Raw genomic sequence first — 24,553 nt, 5'->3', positions numbered from 1 at the left:
GTTCAACCGAGGGTACACAAACATATAAACCCCCGAACTAGGGTTTAACAGAACTTTAAAAACATCTTCAAATTTCAAAACCACAAAACGGAAGAGGAAGTTGAGCAACACAATGTCCAAACCAGAACCAGAAACAGTTTCCATGGCTCCACTCGTCGCTTCGCTATCGAAGAGCTTCCACCAAGTCCCTCCCTCCGCCGTGCCGGCAATGCTTGATTGCATTCTGCTTTCAACTGGTTCTTCGCCACACTCTCTCTTCGCTTCATTTCTTCATCAATTCCTTCCACTTCTCGAGGTTTCTACATTTTTATTTTTTTGTTGTAATCTGAAGAAACAATGGAAATAAGTATGGAATGACTTATAGAAAGCTGATTAGAGATTATCTTTCTTTGGAATAGCTTATGATTTTTCTAACAAACTTTTTTAGCTTATTACACACACATATATATCAATTAGCATGGTAGAGAAGCTTCTGAAAAGAGCTTACAGTAACTTTATCGCCTTTACACGCTAGCAGCTTAGAAAATAAGAAGTTAATGGTGCTTAGTGAAACATACTTTGTTGTTTAAATTCATCGACATGATTTGGATTTTAGCTATTTCTAGAATAAAAGGATCGTGTGTTATAATTATTATTAGAAGGATGGTCTAATGTACGAGGCTCCCGTACTCAAATATATGCAGCCTCACAGTTTTCTGGATTTGAACCTTTAATCTCTTGGTCACTAAGCAGCAACCTTTCAGTTGCATCGAGATACATCCTCTTTGTTATAGTCATTATTATTTGGGAAAAAATTCAATTACCTGAGCTTTGGCTTCGTTATATTTGGCGTCACTCCCTTTTCAACAGCTACACTCACTCGCTAGAGATCCATTTTCCATGACACATTTACAGTTACCTCATGTTTGTGATCACACTGACCTCGCTGGATGCGAGGTAAGTGTAGTTTTTGAAGCATGTAGGTTGCCAAATGTAATAATTAAGCTAAACCCGTGTAATTTCTCATTATTATTTTTTGTCTTCACCTTATATTGAATTGTTTTGGGATTTGTTGTCATCGTTGAATTTGATAGGATATATCCCAGGAGGGTGATAATTTGGATTCCGATAAACTACTTCATCTTCAGTCATTGTGGGCCACATTTTGTCACCTCTTGAAGAAAATAGGTGAGTTTTTGTCCAATTTTGATCTATTATGTTGTTTTTAGTTAACTTTTCTGTTCATCTGGAAGTGCAGTGCATTACTAAATAGAAACTGTAATGTTATGCTGAAATGAAGAGCATTTACATCCGATATTGTACCCTTCATTTTTTTATAGAATCTGATTCATTTCTCTGTAGGGGATGATTCTGACGCATTGCAATCCTTTATATGGAGATGTTTTCTTCCTTTAGCTAAGGCACTACAGGCATCTCAACATGCCTTGCTTAATCAGGTAGATGATACAGTGTTTAAATACCCATGTTACTTTCTTTATAGATGATTATTGGAGATCATTGCATTATCTAATGCAATGACTTTGGTGTTTTAGATCACAGAATCTTTCATGGACGTTGTGATTGAAACTCGCACCTGGGAAGTTCTCAAAGCAACTTTTGTGCCAATTTTTTTGAGATCAATTGGTCTTTCCATGGGTATGCTTCATAATGGTGATTTGGATTTTTATGAATGGAGTAGCAAATCATTTTTCCAGGGTTCATATGACGTCGCAACGGATCCACTAATAGAGAAGGAACTACTGCTGTTTTCTTCAATTAACTTTACATTGCCAACATCATGTAGTGTTTTGTGTGTAATTCTGGAAGCTGCTCTCCACTTTCTGCAAACAGATCCAATCTGTAAATCATCAGAAGAAAATGGGTGTTTTGCTGATAATTTTGTTAAAACTTTAATATGGGAATTATGTAATATGATTGAACGTATGCTTTTGCAAAGTTCAGAGCACCGGTCTTGTGGAGTTGGTTTTCTTCTTCCCATCGTTCTGAAAGCATTTCCAACCAAAAGCTCATTTGAAGTTTCAATTCGTGGGCAGAAACATGCTTTTTCTTGGTAGAATCGGTTGAATTCAGTACTGTTCATCCGTTTTATATACATTCTATTATTTTTTTAATAAATGCATCTTGTATATCATTGGTTTTCAGGGAGCATTTCTTCATCAAAATGTGGAATTGCTGCAGAACACTGCTTTCAACTGGACCTTTGGAGAGAAGAGAGGCATTTAATGTTCTCTCTTTGTATTTACCTTTTTCCTTGTCTACAGAAGAATGTAGAAATGATGTTGAAGAGTTTGACATCAGGGCAGAAAAAGAGTTCTGGGATGAAATAAGAATGGGGCTGGTATTTGAGCTGTGATTAGTATTTTCCGTCTGGTTGTTTTACTTGTTACTGCTTTGCTTACTTTAGAATTAAACTGAACCTGGCCAGGTTGACAAGGAGAGTTTAGTGAGGAAGCAGAGTCTACATATATTGAAGATGACTCTGAACTTACAAGAAGGAACCAATTCCATGTCTAGCATTTTAAAACAGGACACTGAGGGAAAGGATTCAGTGACTCATGGTGTGACAAAGAGGGAGCAGTGGGCCTACAAGGAAGCCAAGTCACTTGGTGTTGGGAAGATTTCGACTTCAGATGACCTGATTTTCGACAACCAACAGTATTGGGACGCATTTGTACTTCTTTATGAGATGCTTGAAGAATACGGTACTCATTTAGTTGAGGCAGCTTGGAATCATCAGGTGTGTAGTCATGTGACCACCTTTTGATCTTATCTATTTTTCAGTATCAACACCTTAATACCTTACTGTAAATGTGTGGTTTTAGATTGACAAGGATATGTGGTTTGCTTGATACTTAGGAATTGGATATGTGTGAAACATTTAGAAACCAAGAGCTGAAGGGAAGTGTAAGAGAGAGATAGAGAGATGGAGAGTCAAATTGTCTGCAGTCTTCCCTGGGCAGGAATGTGGAAAATGATGAGTCGTCAGAGAGAGGGCCTCAAATTAGACATAACCTTATTTAAAATGTCTGTGATCTGGTCATGGGCAGCAAAGTAGGAAACAATCATGCTTTTGTTAATGTATTTATCTATTATAACGAAGGGGTCTAGCTCCATGTGTATAGTAGCTCCCTAGTCCTAAGGGCAAGTTTATATTGATAAGGTCTCATACAAGAATAGCATGCATAGCCAAAATAGTTTGCAATCCAGAGGAGTGCTAGTTTTGTAAAAGATGATGATGCAAAGACTAGGTCTAGTTTTTGCTGTCTAGCTCAGAGACATCTGTGCATTTATTTTGTAACTATCAGTTTTTGTATGGTTAGAGTGATCGAGTAGCCCTTCTAAATAGCAGGGAACTTTAGTATTTTGGAATATGAAGTGGTTAAGATATACTCTTCACGAATGTTTCACTTATAAAAGAAATTATTTTTGTAGGACTTGGTAGTTTGCTTCTGAATTTGTACATTCGACCATCAATGCAACAGGCTAAAATAATTGTTTCATATAGGTCTCGCTGTTGCTTCAATTCTCTGGGTCATATATCAGTGAAGTTCATGAAAATCAAGTTGAAATTTATGGCGAGACCTTCAGTTGGCTATCTATTTTATGGGAACGAGGCCTTCATCATGACAATCCTCAAGGTTCATGTAGCATTCATTATGAATAAGTGGAGTCAATTAATATTTGTTGGTAAAAGTTGAAAGTTTAGGGTACCAATACCATTACCCAAATTTGTAGTTTGTCTTTTATTAAATTAGTCCTTTCACCCCCTCATCATTTTTATTTTTTCGGTGTTTCCTAAATAATGCAGTAAGGTGCTTGATCATGCAGTCCTTTCTGGACATCAATTGGGACAATTATGGGAACTACATTAACTCGGTGCCTGAAACCTTTGTTCTTGGTCCATTTCTGCAAGGGCTGAATGATCCAATACACCACAAAGAGTTTGGTTAGTGCTTCACTCTTACGGGCCCATTTCAACTGAGTTTCTTTTTATTCATTCGAATATGTATTAAGTTTCCTTTATCTACTTGTACAACGATTTAATTTTAAAACGCTTAAATTATTACTTCCTTCAAATCCGACCTTTCTTTTATTAGCATATTTGAATTGGAGGGTTTTGGGTGAGGAAGAGGGCAAGGGAAAATGGAGAGTCAATAAATGTAATTGATATTGATTTGATGATAATGTGATGATTCAAAAGACAAACACAATAGTTCTATAATTCTATTTATACTAATACTAGGTTCCTAATCATGATTAAGTCAGTAGACGAATCATGAAATAATAAATAGGAAATATCCTATGCAATCTTTTAAGATACACTAAAATTTATTGATATTTTGAGAGGCATGATAAGATATTTCTACACCTGCTTATGCTAATGATGAAAAAATCAATACATTCTGTCTAATACTGTCAGGGATTGAATTTACGTTGTAGGTGTGAAAGGAGTTTACATGTCAAAAGTGATTGAAGGTGCAGCTCGGTTCCTATACCATTATGTTAATTTCCTGGATCCAAGGTATGCTTAGAAATCTGTGATTGCAAGTATACCAGAAATTAATTTTTTGGGGTGGTTTATGAACATTATACTCCCTCTGGTCATTATTATAAGACACTTCCAGGTAAAATGTACATGCCATTAAAAATAATTAATTTTCTTGATTTTTTAAAATATTGTAAAATTACAATCTTACCCACATTTCTATTGCTCATTACAGTCTCAATGACAACAAAAAGGTACAGATAGTGTCTTTTAAAAAGGACCATCAGAACCTTCTAGAATGTGTAACACTGTGTTATCCATATAGCTGACCCATACAGTGGGGAAGGCTTTGTTGTTGTGATGGTGTATGAAAGAAAAAATCATTAAGAATGAAACGTGTTCAAAAGTAGGAGGATTGTGAATTATTTTAAAGTAACAGAGAAACTTATTAGAAGTGGAGAAAAGAGAGAGTGGCAACTGTATACAATAGTAAATAGTAACTATCCATAGATAGAGTGGCAACTGTGTAAATAGTAAATAGTAAATAGCAACTTAGCACCTAAGCTGAGCAGTGCTGTACACTCATGCGAGCCACATTGTTAGACATCAACCCAACTATTCAAATAAAACTACATAAAAAATAGAAGACTATGACTGCCTAGAGCAGGAGTCTCCCACAATTGTAAAGAAAAGGGTGACCCAGTGTACGGGCCCCCCACCTAGTAGGTCTAGTAGATATACGCAGCCTTGCCTTCGCAACAAAAAGACTGTTTCCAAGATTTGAACCCATGACCTCTGTCTCTCACTTGTAGCCTCTCATTTTTGGGAGGGGTTAGAAGCAAAAGAACATACATCGGATCAATGAGCACAATTCCTTTGCTCGTCCAAGCTTTAATCACCCTATGAAAATGCATGAGCAGATACCCTGAAGGAAGCTCAGAAAACAGGCTTGCCCCTTAATAGGCGTGGACGAAGAAATTTTTGGCTAAAGTTTGTTGAATTATGCTCCAACTAAGTATGCCCAACACCTGCTAAAAGAGCAATGCTAAAGCATCTTATTATTCTTTTAACAATCAAAACCTTTATGCCCATGCCATCCCTCTTCATGCCAGTAAGAGAAGGACCTTGATTCTCCTCTTTCTTTCTATAGATTCTTTCATAGAAAAATGATAAGAAACATGCATGTTTGTCTGTCTATTATTTAGTGGTAATCCTTGAAAGACTTATTTCATTATGCTTTTTTAAGCTTTTCCCTTCTGTTGGATACATAATTATTAAAATTGTTTAGAAGCACTGACCCCAACTTTCGCTAGATGCACTAGCCTTGATTTTCACTAGATTCATTGGCCTCGAATTTCTCAGAGATGTAGTGGCCTCAAAATTTTCCAGATGTATCGGCCCCATATTTTCCCACATGCACTAGCCCCAGATTTTCCCACATGCATTGGCCCCATATTTTCCTAGATGCACTTCCAAGTTTTCCTTAATGCACTGGCCCCAAATTTGGCTATGATGCCCTAGCCCCGTCTTTTTCCTAGATGCACTGGCCATGACTCGCACTAGCCTCGTCTCTATCCTAGAAGCAAAAGTCTGGCATAATTTCAATTTTAAAGATTTTGACTGCTGCTAAGAAGTAAAAAAAACTATATTATTATGTAGTAAGCTTTAGCTTGAGAGGAGTGTTAGAATATATGAAAATATTTTAAAGAATATCTAAATGATATTTAAATATAAGATATCATATTATGATGATTATATCTTAGATTTGCTTAGTATCTTAGAAGCTAGATAGTCAATTGTGGATAGCGGAGCATAGCGGTCGAACCCAAAAACATTATAGCAGGATAGCGAGTAGTGGGATGACCGCTACAACTAAGGAAAAAATATAAGTAATTTATATCCTGAACATATAAATGCACAAAGGAAAACTTAAAATACACAATATTATACCCTCCACATATAAATATACAAATACATTAAAAAACATTCAAAATATAAGTAATTCATACTCTTTAAGTTTTGACAACAAAAAGAAACTCACAAAAGGAAGGGAAAGGGGAATAAAAGGATAACAAAAAAATATAAGTAATATATTAAAATCGGAAAGTGTTGAACATGTAAAGAGGGAAAACAAAAATAAATTCATAGAAGGAAGGGAAGGGGGGAGAGGAAAGGGGGAGAGGGGAAGGGGCATAGGGGAAGGGGAGAAGAGCAGGGGGCAGAGGGAAGGAGGAGAAGAAGGGAAGTCACGTGTTTTTTTTAGGTTAGTATGGTCACGTTTCTTTTTTAAAAGGAAATAAGGAGAGAGGAGTGTTTTATAAAAAAACTCTAAAAAACCAATGCCATGTAATAAAAAGTAAGGGCAAAAATGACATTTCCCATTAAAATTAGGGTTCTTCATCCTGAAGTGGGTTATGTAGTGGGTTTTGGCCCACACCTCTGTTGCAACTCAACCCATGACTGGCGTGACGGCCAGCCGCACCGCTATGCGCTATTCCGTCGCTAGGAGGGACGGTAACCTCCGCTATCGCGTGTGATTGACTACCCAACTTAGAAGATATCTTAGGATTGAGATTACTATTTTTTCTTTTATGATTTGTTTCCTCATCTCGTTTTCTTTCTTCTCCATATGTGACAAGTTGGACCCACATGATGTATATGCTCCAACTTGAGGGGGAGTGTTATTGAAGTTGTTTAGGTCTTGTGTGGTGAAGATGTGTTGGCCCCGACTTTTACTGGATGCACTAGCCCTGAATTTTACCGATGCACTAGCCCTGAATTTTACCGGATGCACTGGCCCCAAACTTTCCTAGATGTGTTGGCCCTAAATCTCTGAATTTAAATCGGCCCCTAATTTGTCACAGTTGCACTGACCCCTGATTTCTCTCAGATGCACCGACCCCTGATGTACCGATCCAGACTCTATCCTAAGTGCACCGGCTCAACTTTATCCTAGAAGCGAAGTTAAGCATAATTTCAATTTAAAAGGTTTTGGATCTGCTAAAAAAGATGAAAAAACAATTCTATATTTTTATGTAACAAGCTTAAAGCTTAGCAAGCTTTAGCTTGAGAGGGAGAGTTAGAATATTTGAAAATATCTCATAATATATTAATTTATCTTATAGAGAATATGTAAATTAAATTTGAATAATTAAGGATATGTATGATGGTGTCAAGACCAATGTAGGAACACAAGATGAAGCCTCATAAGATTTTCCTATTGCCATAGGATTAATCAATGGTCAACATTGAGCCTCTACTTGTTTACATTGGTTTTGGTTGTGCTCAGTGAGTATATCCAAGAACTAGTGCCACAAGCCCACAATGCATGCTCTTTGCAGATGGTATTGTATTAGTCGGAGACTCGAGAGATGAATTAAATGAGAAATTAGAAATGTGGAGACAAACTTTAGAAGTACACGAATTTTGTATAAGTCGAAATAAGACGGAGTATATGGAGTGTAAGTTGTGAAAGAGGTGAATAAACCCTACTGTAGAGGTAAATATTAGAGATCATATCATACCACAAGTCACTAGATTTAGGTATCTTGGATCAATCACACAAAAAGATGGAAAAATTGACGGAGATGTCAACCATGTTATTCAAGCGGGTTTATGAAATGTCAGAGTGATTCAGGTATCATTTGTGATAAAAAGGTACAACTCAAGCTTAAGAGGAAGTTTTACTGCACGACTATAAGATCTGCAATGCTATATAAGTGTGAATGTTGGGCGATAAAATGTCATCGAGAGAATAGACTCCATCTAGGAGAAATGAGAATGTTGTGTTGGATGAATGAACACACTAAACAAGATAGGATTAGAAATGAATGCATTGGGGAGAACTTTGGAGTAAATCCTATTGTAGAGAAGATAATAGAATCGTACCTTAAGTAGTTTGGACATGTTTGAATGCGGCTGGTAGAAGCCCCTATAAGAAAAGTATGTCAAATGGATGCTAGTTGAATTCCTAGAGGAAGAGGGAGACCAAGAAAAATCACAAGAGAAATTATAAAGAAGAACTTAGAGATTAATATTTTGTCAACGAACATGATTAATGATAGAGCATTATGATATAGTTCGATCCATGTAGTCGACCTCACCTAGTGAGATAAATGTTTCGTTGTTGTTGTAGAGAATATCTAGAGGATACTTAGATATAGAGAGAATATATCATATTATGATGATTATGTCTTATATTTATTTAGAGTATCTTAGAATATTTATTAGGATTGAAATTATTTTATTTTATGTTTATTATTTTTCCTTAGTTAATTAGGATTCTAGTATTAGTATAAAGAGAGGTTAGTATTATGTCTTTTGTACCACATTATTATCACATAGTCCTAATATAATTTACTATGTGAGCGTTCATTTTTTTCTCCATCCATATCTAAACCCTATATTTTCACACCTTTGATTCTCTGTTGAAGTGTAATGCAATGTTTTGCCTTTGCATTTCTTATTGTCTAAAAGTCACTTACAGGAAACACATTGCATTTTTGTGCAACTTAGCATCTACTGCTAAACATCAATCTTTTGGACGAGCTGGACTTATGGGCCTTGCTGAATGCATTATGTCAGCTGCTAATGGCATTGGGAGGCTTATTCTTGCCAGGCCAAAATCATTTAAGGGAACTTTTCCAGTGGAATTTGTTTCTGGAGTTGCAAATCCGATGGATAAAAAAGAATTATTAGATGTTTTTAGATATGTTGTTGAGAGCAGCAAACAACACTTCAATCCTAGTTACCGTCTGCAAGGTATTTGATTTTTTTTGCTATGGTGATGTGATTTTTATATTCATAAATTTAGGAGCCATGGTATAAGTCAGCTTACACCTTGATTATGGTTACAGTTTGTGGCAAAATTCTGGAGGCTGTTGTTTCAGTGGTGTGTACATTTGATATTCCTCTTGAGATACTTTTGCTTTTCATTTCAGCATTCCCACGGGAATTTACTGATTATGGTGGTAAGTAAAATATCTTATGTATAGTGCTTTCTAACAGTGTGGCCTTAATCTTAAACTTGCATCTCTACACTATTTTTAACAGTGGGAAAAATAATGCTGAGTACTTTCTTCTTGTTGAATCTCTCGAATTAAATACTTCATGATATTGTTCTTCCTTTATTTGTGTTAGGACTTGGGCACATTGCTTGTTATATTTATTGGGAAATCTACTAAGAATATGACTGTACATTGATTTTTCATCAGATTTGATTATTCTATAACAAGAACTCTTCATGCTTGTGTATCTAATCATCATTTTTTCTATGGATTAGACAAGAAAATCTGGTAACATGTTATTTTCAGTTGGTAAAATTTGACTACTCTCTTCCTCTCCCCCAGGTCAATTAAGGGTGACTGTGCAAAGATGGCTTTCAGGATGTGGTTACAAGGATAGCTGTGCCAATTGCTGTAGTAATGAGATGAAGCTCTTGAACTGTCTATATGACTTCCCACATAGTTTTGTCTATAATCATCTTTCGAATGATGCTTCTCTTAATTATGATGATGATGACTTGAGTGCATGGGAGTTTGAAGCAAATAGATGGGCAAGAGTGCTTTTCCTTGCAATCAAGGAAGAACATCATTTGGAACCCATTTTAATGGTTTACTTTTGCACTCTTCCTCTTTAATTTCTCTAACTTATTTTCTCTAAGAAAAATTAATAGGGAAGATAATACTGTCCTCCCTTGAGTTTTGACTTAGTTACACTTTGCACCCCTCTTGTTTTAAATTACAATGACCTCCCATGAGGTTTTATGTTGTCATTACATTCACTGTCCTTGTGGTTTATATCGTCGTTACACTTACACCTCTTAAAACTTAAACCTTATGAGTGCTTATTAGTCTATAAACAAGATAGGCTTCAGGTGTAGTTAAACCAATTATCAGTGGAGATCCGTGTAATTTCCCTGAAATAATGGTGGTAGGAAGCAACATATTTTAATTTGGGTGCTAAATTAGTTTTACTATGCAACAGTAATATAATCATTTTTTGACATGCAATTGATACAGCTTGTTGCACTGGCATCCCTTTATAAATTCCATGGTATGAAATCTAACAATGGATATGCTGCACCTATTTGTAGTTTGTTCAAAAGAATGGCCCTAATATCTTGGAACAAAACCATGATACAAGATACATCACAGTCAAATTCTTGATTCTTGCCATGAGCTTGGTTCTAGAGCTTCATAGAATGAAGGAAAGAGTAATTGAATCTGGTAATAAAGCTAGAAAAAGTGCATTCCCTGGAATTGTTGATGATCTGAGTCTCATAGGCGGTGTCTCCGAGAAGCTTGTTGATAAATATCTTTATTTATTGGTATCATCTCTTATACCTGTTTCTGTTATGGTATGGTAGTCCAATTATGTTTTATGATGCTTAAATGTTTATGGCATGCAGGATGATCTGGTTCAGTTTGCAAACCAGTCTTGTTCCATTTTCTGGTCTGATGTTATTGCAGAGAACACTGCACTGCCAGGTGCAGTGAAAGGAAAACTTGGAGGCCCTAGTCAACGGAGGCTGTCAATTTCTGCTACCACTGCTGTCTTGCAGGCGGTAGGCACTTTCTGTCCTTATATTATGGTTGCCTGATTGAGATTTCTGCTGAAATGGCTTCTACAATATTATTCATTGGATGCAGTACCCGAGTTTGCTAAAAACTTAGATCCAAACCACTGAAATCATGCACTCATTTCACCATTATTGAAGCTTCTTTTCTCATAGTGTCAACATTTCACTTTATTCATAGTGCAGTCAATTTAATGGAATTCCTTGGATAGTTTGGACGCTGAAGTAATTTTTAATTTTCTATAGTTAGAACCTAAAAGTTGTCAAGGATCTAGCTGTGTAAATGCTAAGCTGGTAATTTTAGGGTCAATATTAGAGTAGAAGAGTAGTTACTACTTGCTAGTAAAAGGTTTGTTGTAGATGCTTCAGCTAGTTATCAGTCCATTGGGAGGCTAATTTGTTAAGTAGTTAGTTGTTAAGGGAGAAGCCAGTTGGCACGGTTGGCCTTTGTTATTGGTAAACCATGGATGCTCAACTTTGTTCTTTGCTTAAAACATGTTAGTTTTCTGTGGATTAATATATTTTCACTAATTAGTTCATCCTTGTTCTCTTTAAGTTCTACAACTTGCTTCGATTAAGGTACACCTTATTTGTTTGCAACTTGTCTGATTTTCCTTGTTTTTAACAAGCAGATTATGTCAGTGAAGGCAATATCATCAATCTTGACGTTCTGTAAACAAGTTAAAAGTGATGCTCCATATGACTCTGCTTTGACTTTTTTGTGGCAATTTTTCTGGAGGACTACTAGATCTCTAGCTTCTTGTTCAGAGGTTACTAGCTTATTAGATGAATTACCTGCTACAATTTTTTTTTAATTTCTACTGACTACTGAGTCATGACTGAAGTGTGTAATGACATACTTATTGCTGTGCATGTTTAATGTAGATTGGAGCAGAAATTTGTCTTGCAGCATACGAAGCTCTAGTTTCTGTTCTGAGGGTTCTAGCATCCACAAACTTCCCTCAAACTTTACATCTCATTGAGGAAAATGAACAATTGTTATCAGAGACGGATGGCATGCCACGGTTAGATTCTATGTTTGCGTCTTTTATTGAAAATATTAATGATCTCCTAGGAACAGGGGTTTTGGCAAGAACTCGAAGGGCTGTTTTGTTGGATATTAAGGTGCTAATCTCTCTCTTTGTCCTAAAGACTTAATATGGTTCAAACAGTTTTTGCATGATGGCTAAGTTCACATTAATTATTGGATGTTTATTGACTAATCGTAAGATTCTAACCGATTTATTACTGATTCAGTGGGCGTGCCTAGAATCTTTATTGTCAATTCCTTCTTATACCCTCAAGAGTGGATTTCATTTGGTGGAAAACCACACTTTCTTCTCAGATGGCACTCTAAGATGCATTTTCAATGATCTTGTTCAGAGGTAAGTAGCAGGATGATCTTTTATGCACCTGTGTGTGTTTGTGGGGTTGTGTTAGGATATGAGAGAATCAAACATGGTTAATATCCATGCTCTGTGTCAACACTATGAATGTTCTTTACTTATGTATTTTTCCACTATGGTTTATATATTTACAATAATGTACAATTGGTTGTTATTTCTTATTTTCCATCCTGGCGTCTTATTTTATCATGATGCTTAGCTTATTCAAAGTTTTGTTTTGCAGCCTTGAAAATGCCGGGGAAAGTTCTGTTTTACCCATGCTGAGATCACTGAGAATGTTAATAGAGCTAGTTGGCAAAGTGATGTCAACTGAGGTCATTTCCCAAAGTCGTGTAATAGACACTCAGGTTTGCTTCATGGATGGCTGTTTAGTTTGTGCCTTTACACCCAAGATCAAGTGATCAACTTTGTTTTTGTCTTTTTTAGCATGCATGAACTTGCAAATTCTTCTTTGCAATGGTTCAAACTTAAAATTTGAAGGATGGAAGTTCCTTGTGTTTTATCGCATAGATATCCTCTGCTCATCCACTAGCATTGTTCACTGATCTAATGCAAGGTAGTCAAAATCGCGAGCTTACTCGTGAGATCGCACGATCTTACGATCCTCAACCTCCAACCCGTGCTCGATCTCAGTCTTGGATGCGCCTCCATGGGATCGGGTGGGATCGTCGTGCAGGTGCATAAAATCGGTGGAGTCGACGAGCCCACCGATCCTAAATCTCTGTCACAACTTCACTTCCTCTTTCTCACTCTCTTCTTCACGTCCTCACTCTCTCTCAATCGAATAGAGAAGAAGGTTCAAACTCATTACATAGCCGATTAGCCGATTAGAAGGGTATAGAAGCATGTTCAAACTCATCACATAGCCGATTAGAAGGGTAGAGAAGCATGTTCAAACTGATAATAGCCGATTAGCCGCCATTGAAGGGTAGAGAAGAAGGTTCAAACTGATTACACAGCCGTCATTGGAAGGGTAGAGAAGAAGGCTAACCGGGTCATGTGCAACCCGGTTTGTTAAAACTCTAGTTTTATTTGTTTATCAAAAACGGGTTTGATGGGTTTTTATTCCTGCCTTTTAAGCCCAATTTCTTTTTTAGCCTCATAAACTTATTAAAATGTGACGAGTGGGCTGGGAAACCCTATTTTTTTTAGCTGGAACAGAAAAAAGTTGTATTATTTTGCTATCATAACCCATAGGCTATAGGGGGCATGACCTATGAAATATTATACCTATGGCTCTTATAATTTGAATATATATTACTTCATAACTTATATAATTTTAGTTCAGAATTTATTTAATATTACTTAATAATTTATATACATTCTTTATTTTTAAGATTAACACTCTCTCTCAATCGAATAGAGAAGAAGGTTCAAACTCATTACATAGCCGATTAGCCGATTAGAAGGGTATAGAAGCATGTTCAAACTCATCACATAGCCGATTAGAAGGGTAGAGAAGCATGTTCAAACTGATAATAGCCGATTAGCCGCCATTGAAGGGTAGAGAAGAAGGTTCAAACTGATTACACAGCCGTCATTGGAAGGGTAGAGAAGAAGGCTAACCGGGTCATGTGCAACCCGGTTTGTTAAAACTCTAGTTTTATTTGTTTATCAAAAACGGGTTTGATGGGTTTTTATTCCTGCCTTTTAAGCCCAATTTCTTTTTTAGCCTCATAAACTTATTAAAATGTGACGAGTGGGCTGGGAAACCCTATTTTTTTTAGCTGGAACAGAAAAAAGTTGTATTATTTTGCTATCATAACCCATAGGCTATAGGGGGCATGACCTATGAAATATTATACCTATGGCTCTTATAATTTGAATATATATTACTTCATAACTTATATAATTTTAGTTCAGAATTTATTTAATATTACTTAATAATTTATATACATTCTTTATTTTTAAGATTAATTTTAGTATTATGACTTATGAACATATATATATATATATATGAATATTTATTGTATTATATATATATGAATTTTTATGAATATATATATGTGTGAATTTCTATGCATATATATACATACTAATAAGTAGAATCTTACGAGTCGTGTTACGATCCTACATTTACGATCTTTGACACTCCTCCCGATCCTAAGTAAAATCTCGATTTTAACTACCTTGATCTAATGACTAACAATATTTAATCAGATGATGTGGAATTTGGTCCATTCGTCTTGGATATTGCACATAAGCTGCAAAAAGCGAAGGGTTGCTTCAATCGCCGCTCTTTTATCATCTGTTTTGCATCCTTTGGTTTTTAATGATGAGCACATGCATCAAACAGACAATGGACCTGGACCCTTGAAATGGGTTTGTGTTCTCTTCAACAAATATTCTCTTCATATGTTTTCTAGGCTAATCTCTTCAATTAGTAACTCTGTTCTTTTGATGGTTGACATTTAGTTTATAGAAAATCTTCTCCAAGAAGGTACAAAGAGTCCTCGCACAATTCGTCTTGCAGCATTACATTTAACAGGTTTATGGCTCTTGAATCCTAGGATTATTAAGTTTTACATGAAGGAGCTGAAATTGCTATCTCTCTATGGTTCAGGTAGAAAACATGGTTATTTGCTATAGTGTGATTTGGCTTTCCATTATTTTAGCATATAATATAATTATGACTTCGAGATGATCTGTTTTAGTTGCTTTTGATGAGGATTTTGAAGCTGAGCTAGCTGACAACAATGATGCAAGACTGGAGGTTTCTATATTGGCTATGAGCCCTGATTCTGAGCTTACTGAAGTGAGTTACTCAACATTACTTACCTATTTGTCTAATATAATTTTCTACTTTACTAGTCACATTTCATATAAAATTAATATATTTTTTATCTTAACATGATATGCTGATTGTTGTAACTTTATTTATTAATAGAACAGTTTTGTCTAAGCATTAGATATTGTAATAATTGTTCACTTCTCTTATCAGGCATATATTAATACAGAGTTGTATGCACGTGTATCAGTTGCTGTTCTATTTCACAAGTTGGCTGATTTGGCTAGTATGGTGGGATTACCAAATGAAGACGCTAATTGCATAGCAGCACTAGAATCTGGCAAATTGTTCCTGCTAGAGCTTCTTGACTCTGCGGTAGTAGATTACTGTCAATTGATTCTGAAGAATATATTTTTTCTTTCTTTATTTTTGTGAGGATGTCTTGTCCTCTTCTTTTATACTAGTCTCTTTTCATCTAATAATACTTATAAAAAACGAAGTCCCCACCAAAAACTACAATGACATAAATAAAAGAACAACCAGCAAGCTCCAAAAAAAGAACAAAGCACAAGGGAGTTCATACTCTTATCCATATCCTCCTAAGAATGAAAAAAACACGTCGGAGCTAAGAGATAAACTGTCATGTAACAAGGCAACCTCTGCATATGATACTGTCATTTGAAAGTTAATTTCTTGAATAACTTTCTTTGCTTGTACCTGTATGGTTCTCTCCATGCATTGTTTTGGTTCAGGTGTTGATTTTGATGAAGTTCTGATGATTATTTTGGAATGCTTATGTTGGATATGATATCTGTTGATGTAGGTGAATGATAAAGATCTTGTGAAGGAGTTATACAAAAAGTATAGTGCTGTAAGTATCTTTCGTTCCCTTCCTTCTTCTATGGTTTTGAGTTTAGGTTTTGTCAATTGTCATAGAGTGCCATGTCTAGTAAGCTGTGAGAATGTTCTATTTTATCTTATCCTTCACCTCTTTAAAATGGAGAAGTAAAGAAAATTCAAGAAAAATCTTGTATTAGAACAGTTCCTTACTCCTTAACTGAGGTGTAAAGGATCTGATGCCTATGTGTAAGCTCGCTAGGGTCACGATTGTCTGATGTTGGGGCAAATGCGTTCTTTATAAAAAGAAGTGAGCATATATATAGGTTACTCCTATATTGTTCCCACGAAGCAAATTGATTGGCTTTTGACTTGTTCAATTTCTTACATTGATGCTACAGATTCACAGACGCAAAGTACGTGCTTGGCAAATAATATGTGTCCTATCACCATTTGTTGATAAAGATATAGTTGAGAAAGTTGTAGATTACTTGTATATGTCACTTAATGTAAGTGACTTTCACATCTTATCACTCTTTAGTGCTAATTTTTCTATTTGAGATTTTAGTATGTTACATTGTAATATTCACATTAAAATTAGTTATCTTGTGATTACTATAGATTGTATAGTTATTAGAATATGTTATTTCTTCTTCTATTCTTAGCTAGATTTTAGTCAAGCTTTTATTTCACTCAGTCTATGCAGTGTACATCCTTGTAAAGTGTTATTTGTTCAACCAAAAAATCTACACTCTTGTATATTCAAGAGTTGCATTTGTTGCCCTTGGAAGCAAATATATATGGGGTCATATGAGGAAATGCATGTTCTACTCGTTTAAATTTGATTTAAATGTTTTATTAGATGCACTTTTTATTTATGTTTTCATATATTTGAATTGGACTTTAAGATAATTGACCATATTTTGCTTGTCTACTCCCTTGATGGTGTTTGTTATGGAGCCACATCTGTTGTCCCAAGATGTGTACCACTCCATGTACCCCTTCATTCTCATTGGTCATGAAAGTAAAACATAAATTTAATATATATTAACTTTATATGTTTTGACCAATGAGAATAAGGGGTACATGGAGTGGAACACATCTTGGGACAGAAGATGTGCTCCCGTTTTGTTATGCATACTTATGTTGTGTGTATTATATTTTCATCGCGGCGCTAATATATTATTAAATGGAAATCACTTCTTGACAAAAAGGTAATAATTACTTTTTTTAATGTGATGCAAACATTGCTCATTTTTGCTATGACACTAAATAGAAGTAATTGCATGGATTGTATTTTTGCAGAGAAATAACTTACCTGCTGTTCGTCAATACTTGGAGACATTTGCAATCAACATGTACCTGAAGTTTCCGTCACTTGTAATATTTTCTTCTCCTCCATTTTCCCTTTGCTCACTTTCCTCTTTATATAATGCTCCTATCCATTTGCAACTACATATTTCATTTTCTCATTTTCATTAGATAAGAGAAGTAATGGAGAACAAGAAACACTAAAACCAGAACAAAAAAAAGAAAGCACATCATCTAAGTAAAACTCACCAGTATCTCTGTGTGTCCAGGATAGAAAACCTGCTAAAAGTAGTGGCTAAGCTCCATAACGAGGCTTCAGTTAATTCATCTCATAACAGAGGTAGTAACAAAAAAAATACCCCGGAAAATCTTGCTTTCCTCTCCAACCATAAGCTCTAGATAATCACAAACATAGCAGATTTCCTGCTTTTGCTTCCTAGGAGAAGCACCACTTTCTCAATCCTCTTTAACAGGTTTTCTGCTTCTTCTTGAATGTAAAATCACTTTATACTTTGGCCGAAAACTGCGAAAATCTAAAAGTTACTGTTCACTTGAGATTTGGTGTTTGGTACTCATTAAGTCATTTAAATTAAGTCTAGTTCAGCACATGCTTCTTGTATGATTTATTCAGAGATGAGAAAATATAACTTCTTCAGGTTGCTTTGCGTGTAGATTAAGTTCACATGAAGTTGTAAGAGAACTGTTGGTGTGCGAATTTCTTGTGCATTTGTTACATGCACAATTCAGTTTACAACCTATTATTCACAAATTTTGTGATCTGTTATCTATATCCGTTAAAATTCTCTTCTATTCCGCTTTTCCTAATGCTGAACTTCACAGGTTAAAGAACAATTGGTCCCTATATTGCGGGATTATGACACAAAGCAACAGGTAAGTATTGTTTTCTATAGTATGAGACCTCTGGTTTTCTGTGTTCAATTTTTGTTAATGACTGGTAACTATATTTGTAAATTTAGCTTGTGAAAACAGACAGTAATATCTCAATTGATGCACAAGCTCCATAACATTACTTACATGTTTCCTGTTAAATTTTAATGCGGGATACTTGTGATTATGTTGGGAATTGTCTAGAGAATTTTAATGTGAAATTATGCTCGTATGAATGCAGGCGCTATCTTCACATGTATTCATAGCAGCTAATGTCATTCTCAATTCATCTAAAGATGTTCAATCTAGGCATTTGGATGAATTGTTTCCTCCTCTAGTTCCACTGTTAACCTCACATCACCACAGCTTACGGGGTTTTACCCAGGTTAGCATTTGTGTTGTTGGTCTCTCTCTCTCTCTCTCAACTAAGTGAGTCTTGATATGCTTTCTGTTTTTGCAGTTATTAGTATACCAAATTCTGCTTAAACTATTTCCACTGTTGGGTTCTTGCTCTTCTGAGATATTACCTTTAGAGAAGAGGTGCTTTGTGGATTTGAAAATGTACCTTGAAAAGAATTCTGATTGTGCACGGTATGGTTCTTATTTTTATTTCTCTTGTTATATATCTATATGTTATACGTAAATATGTCTTCCCATTTTTATGACATCTGTAGAACAGTGAGGTTTTGTCAGTTTGGTATTCTCTTTATGTGTATGATGTTGGTGTGTGTTGGATAATCTAGAATTTGTTGCGTGCAACTAGGACGACCAGAGGTTTAATCTAATACTCATACAGCCAGATGGGTTGTGGATAAAACCAGGCGTCCAGCATTTAAATCTTAACTTGTCTGGCAGATTTATTTTTGGATTATTGACGTTTTATTATAGAGATAGGGTAGGGTTCTGTGGAGAAATGCTTATCTTTATTTTTGAAACAACAATGAAATATTTTTTATGCTGGAGGATATAAAATTTGCATGAGGGGAAGGATGTCCTCTTGGAAGGAATTAAGGAATGACAATTAGAAGGAGAAATAGATCAAGTCTGAAGAGAATATATTTATTGTTTGTTTTATGTTTTTCCAATTTATGTTTTATTTCCACTAATACTGATCCTTGCTTTACATGGTGCTTTTGGATAAGCTTCGGAAAAAATCTGATTTGAAAATGAAATGAAAAATAATTGAGTCTCTCTCTTTAATAGAAAGCAGAAGTTATTTTGCATTTGGATGTAATTTTTAAAAATTACTTTGACTTATTGGGCTTTGGCTTGGACTTGTACTAGTAGTACTATGGTTGTATTTGGCTTAATTCTTGGTATAAATTGGTGTTTGTGCTTTGTATTTCACATTACTAAATCAATCCATTTCATATTATTCAATGGTATCCGTTCATATTCACTTTTTGTACTCCCTTGCCTAAACCCTATATTTCAACATTTTGTGTTCGAATGAATTGAACTCATCCATTTACACTATCTATGTTTCAGCTTACGTGCATCAATGGTAGGATATCTTGATGCTTATAATCCAAATAGCTCTGCCACTCCTGCTGGAATTTTCGTCAATCGAGTTGAGGTAGCGGTCTGCGTTTATATGAACAATTATAGTAATTTTACCCATTCAGAAATTGAAATCTAAATTGAAAACTGTGGTGTTAATATTATAGTTTAGTTGTGATGCTGATAGAGACATGATTCAGTTCTGTCCAATGGCAAATGCTGTCCAATTTCCACATTCTTATGTTAAATATGTTTTTATTTCGAAAGTCATTGAATACTCATTGCTTTTCTATGTGGTTGTTTTGCCATAAAGAATTTGATAACATTTTCAATTTTAGCTAGTTGAGAAGGCAGTGATACCATTGGATCATCATTTATATTTCCATATAAGATTTGTCTTATTTCAATTAAGAGTCCTCTAGGTCCGAATGCTTAAATTCCTCATTCCCCGTGGAACATATATATCACAACTGGATGAAATATGCATGCCTGTTGATTCGCTTTTTTGTTTGGTGTGTAAGGAGGTTGATTTTGAATGTGTTCCGACATCACTCATGGAGCAACTTCTCAAATTTCTAAATGTAAGTACTTTATCATACTTGCCTATCTAAGAGAAGGTCATATTTTCTGTTTCATCTTGTATGTTTGTTTCCCTCATATCATTGCAGGATGCCAGAGAAGAGCTACGGTCTTCAATGGCAAAAGATGTGGTGACTATCAGGAATGAGACTCTAAAATTTAATGGAGATAAGAGTTGCATGGAGAGTTCCTCTGGTGGCATTGAAGGAGCCATGCCTAAAGATATGCCCTCGGATTTCCAGAAAAAGGTTACTCTCACCAAACATGACAAGGGGGATGCAGAAGCAGAAATCCGTTTTAGAAATGACGAAACCTACAGAAAAATGGCTGGTATGTTTAAATTTGTTTGGCAACTAAGAAAGGGATGAAAGGGAACAGAGTATTTGACACTTTGTTGTTGTGTGTCATCGTAACATGTCGGGTTGCATCTTATGTTTGCATTCCACTTTCTTTATGTGCATCGCTTTTCCATCTACTTTAATTTAATTGAATATTGGCATGACAGAAATAGAAAGGGATGACCTCCTTCTGGATCAAATGCTACAGTCAAGAAGATCATCTCTCGATCGACTGAAAGCAAGTCGACAGAATATTATCCTTGTGGCATCACTGCTTGACCGCATACCCAATCTTGCTGGCTTGGCACGTACATGCGAGGTAAGTTGCTATGATTCCTTCTCAATCTTCCTAGGTGTGTTTGATGCTATACATAGCTGGTCCTAAGCCCGGATAAAAGGTGAAGGTTATACTAGGCAGTCGACAACCAATGTAAAACTTTGTCGAATCTCTATAATATGGATCTATAATTTTTTTCCTTTTCTGGAAATTTTTTACTCTTTACATCAGCTGTTGTTTAAATCAGGTATTTAGAGCATCCGGGCTGGCTATTGCTGATACAAGTATCATAAGCGACAAACAGTTCCAACTAATCAGGTTTTTATTATAGTATAAATTTTATTTTTCTCTTTGTGCAGTTCACAAACTTCAACAAATAGATTATTTGCTTGGGTTCTGCTTAAATGTCACAAAGGGTAATATTGTTAGGGGGCTAATTCTGAATGCTCACATCTTTAGACACCACATATGTTTGATGGTGACTTATGCAGCTGTGATAAGTGAGGTTCTTCTTAAATGTCAAACGGGGGAATATTGTTAAGGGACTAATCCTAAATGCTCAAATTTTTAGACAACACATGTGTTTGATATTTCACTATTTTAGAACTTCTATGATGAACATATTGATAAATAATATATTAAATTTGCTAAGTTACCTTTGACTCATTCAGAGTACAATAGCCAAACACAAGAAGTTATGCTCTTCTTAAACTCACTTAAACTTCTTGTCTCTTCATATGCCCATAAACATTCTCTCTTGAACATATTTTCAAGTCTATGTATATTAAATAAGACAATAAAAATTTCCTATACCTAAAGAATCTTTCTTAAGTGCGTATAACGTTTATTAATTATGGATTAAGTAGTACCTTGTCTTTGAGCTGAAAATTCCTGTATAATGACTTCCTGGGAAGAAACTAAGGGAAAAAACATGTATGTAGAATGTTGAGATCTTTATGATAGCAGTATTTTTCATGATGGTATTTCATTCATTGCACTATATTTGATCTTGTCAATGATTCCTTAAATATTTTTTGCAGTGTGACAGCTGAAAAGTGGGTTCCTATAACTGAAGTCCCAGTAGATAGCTTAAAGGCTTACTTGCAGAAAAAAAAGAGAGAAGGATTCTCCATCCTGGGTTTGGAACAAACTGCAAATAGTGTACCCCTTGATCAGTATAACTTTCCAAAAAACACGGTATGTTGTCTATAGAGAATTCCAGTCTTCCACTTTTGATATTTCGTAGTAGATTGTGGTTGATGGTTTTCCTTCTTGCACACTTCTTTGAACTTATTTTGCTGTGGTTTCTCATTCTCTTGGATTTTCTTCCCTCATAGTGAACTTTCATACATTGACTTCAATCAATATTGTCTCACTAGATTGTGATCAGGTCCATAGATTAAACACTACCACTGTGTTTGATGAAAAACCACTCCACATGATAGTGATTTTTCTTATAATTTTAAAATTACTGAGTCGAAAATCTTGCAGGAATTTACGGAATTAATCTTCTATTTTTTGTTTTTATCTTAGGGAAGTTACCTTGATATATGATTTGGACTTAATTACATATGCTTCCTTATTTTAAAGCCAGTCACCTCCCTTTGAGTGAGTTCAGTGCTATTTCAGTGAAGGGAGTTCTGTGTAATGATAACATAAACTTCAAGGGGGCTTGATGTAAATTTAGAATAAGAGGGTAGTAAGTGCAATTAAACCAAACAGTATGAGAAATCGTACTAATTCCCCCTTTCATTTTCTGTTGGCGGTGGGTAATGGTTTTATGCATCAGGCTAAATTTTATTTTGCTATGGAAAAAATGATTTCCGTGCTGAACGATATTGCTTCAAATTAGTTCCTATTTGCTACCACAATTTGTTTATATTCCCCACTTTGTTTTATGTTTTTTCATTGCTGGTTTACTCAGGTTCTGGTTCTTGGCCGAGAGAAGGAAGGTATTCCTGTGGATATAATCCATATTCTGGATGATTGCATTGAAATTCCCCAATTTGGTGTTGTTAGATCCCTCAATGTTCATGTCAGTGGTGCTATTGCTCTATGGGAGTATACTAGACAACAAAGATCTCAATAGCCCATGATTGAATGAGTTAATTTTACAAGCTGATTATATTACAATACAACAACAACCAAACCTTTATCCCCTTAGGTGGGTAGCCGATTATATTACAATACATATAAATTATTTGTTGTATTCCCCATGAGAAACTTAGTGATTAGGGTCATTCTTTATTTAATACAGACACTTCAAAATAGTTGTCTGTCATGAATATGTACCATTATCATACACTTCATGAATAGTGTCATACACAACTAGATTTACAAATTTTTATATTTACCTTTTGAGTTTATAGCGTTGTAAATCGAAATGTTATAATAATGTCATAAATCTTGGTATATTAAGTTTAATTGAAATAGTATGTGTTTTTATGTTGTATTTACCTTCATAACGGAATTTATAGTAGGTATAGTGATTTGAAGCATGTATTAATATTTGAATGTTAGTTAAATTGAACTAAAACTTCAGAATACATTGCTAACTTATGAACGATTAAATCAAAATTTTGGCTCAGGAAAGACTGGATATTGACCAATTTAGTCTTTGACATTGTAAACGGTATTTTTTTGTTCTTAAATAATTAAAATGGCGATCCAATTAATCATTACTGTAGTATTAACTTGATCATGGTTTTTGCCATTTATTGACTAATGTGGTAGATGTTTTTTTGGTACATGAAATGATGCAAAATATCATTTGAATATAGGGAATAAATTGTTTGGTACCTCATCGTGAGGAGTTACATTATGATAAGTTCTTTAATTACATATCCCACAGAGATGTGAGAGACCACAAAATGGAACCTTATGCACGCTACCTTGTTTTCTCATGTTTGTATTCAACTGTAATATCTTCATAATGTTTCCTAAAATTCCACTAGGTTATGTTTTTTTCCTCCTTTATGTTGGGGCACTTGACCAAGATCTTCAAAAGCTTGGAATCAATTGTTTTCAATTGCCATAGTAAGCTAGTGTTACATACATTGGTTTTTTCTTGGAAGGGGCCATCTGAAAGAAGGTTAGCAAGGAAAGAGCAATGTTAATAAAATATTTTTTTTTTGTAGAAGAACACTATATAAGCTAGTAGGTTCTTCGTGAAACTCTCTAAAAGAGATTGCGACGAGAATATATTCATGGACAGGTTCATGCTTTTTTTTTGTACACGAAAGATATTCCCACCTTTTTTGATAAGGAATTAATATCTTTCGGGATTTGTGAATGCCCCTCCTAACAAATGTCACTCCCAGGAATCAAACATTCAATCATTCAACCTTGGGAATCCAGTAGAGTTTTTCACTATTATATCAATGCAGTGTTGGTTCATCGTTTAATTATTGATCATTTTATAGGACATGGATATATTATCTATTAAATAATAAATAAACATGATTACTAATAATAAATTTACAAATCATTGATGAGTATAGGGTAATACTGGAAAATGACTTGAAAGACATTTTCTTAAAATTCACACACACCCTTTAAAATGGGCCAGAAACCAACCATGCAATGTTGAAGTTTTACGCAAAAGACGACAAAAACAAAAGATTAAA

At 35.1% G+C, this 24,553-nt stretch overlaps 1 protein-coding gene across 1 annotated transcript; it reads left to right on the top strand.

The window, feature by feature from the left end:
- On the top strand, window positions 1-23,054 carry LOC109331611. The gene is made up of 35 exons (XM_019566216.1): window positions 1-295; window positions 1,074-1,167; window positions 1,342-1,436; window positions 1,533-2,050; window positions 2,143-2,338; window positions 2,426-2,737; window positions 3,506-3,638; window positions 3,809-3,946; window positions 4,441-4,522; window positions 8,973-9,247; window positions 9,343-9,456; window positions 9,835-10,097; window positions 10,581-10,814; window positions 10,896-11,051; window positions 11,696-11,833; window positions 11,949-12,188; window positions 12,321-12,448; window positions 12,693-12,816; window positions 14,630-14,791; window positions 14,885-15,032; window positions 15,124-15,224; window positions 15,411-15,572; window positions 16,021-16,068; window positions 16,436-16,543; window positions 17,340-17,414; window positions 18,186-18,236; window positions 18,475-18,618; window positions 18,694-18,824; window positions 19,722-19,809; window positions 20,255-20,314; window positions 20,402-20,642; window positions 20,818-20,969; window positions 21,175-21,245; window positions 21,968-22,124; window positions 22,852-23,054. The coding sequence occupies exons 1-35, from the start codon at window positions 113-115 to the stop codon at window positions 23,014-23,016; spliced, it is 5,487 nt and encodes a 1,828-aa protein (XP_019421761.1). The 5' UTR covers window positions 1-112; the 3' UTR covers window positions 23,017-23,054.

The sequence above is a fragment of the Lupinus angustifolius genome, chromosome LG17, assembly GCF_001865875.1.
Source record: "Lupinus angustifolius cultivar Tanjil chromosome LG17, LupAngTanjil_v1.0, whole genome shotgun sequence".
Classification (NCBI taxonomy): domain Eukaryota; kingdom Viridiplantae; phylum Streptophyta; class Magnoliopsida; order Fabales; family Fabaceae; genus Lupinus; species Lupinus angustifolius.
This window is presented reverse-complemented; position numbering and strand designations above follow the sequence as displayed.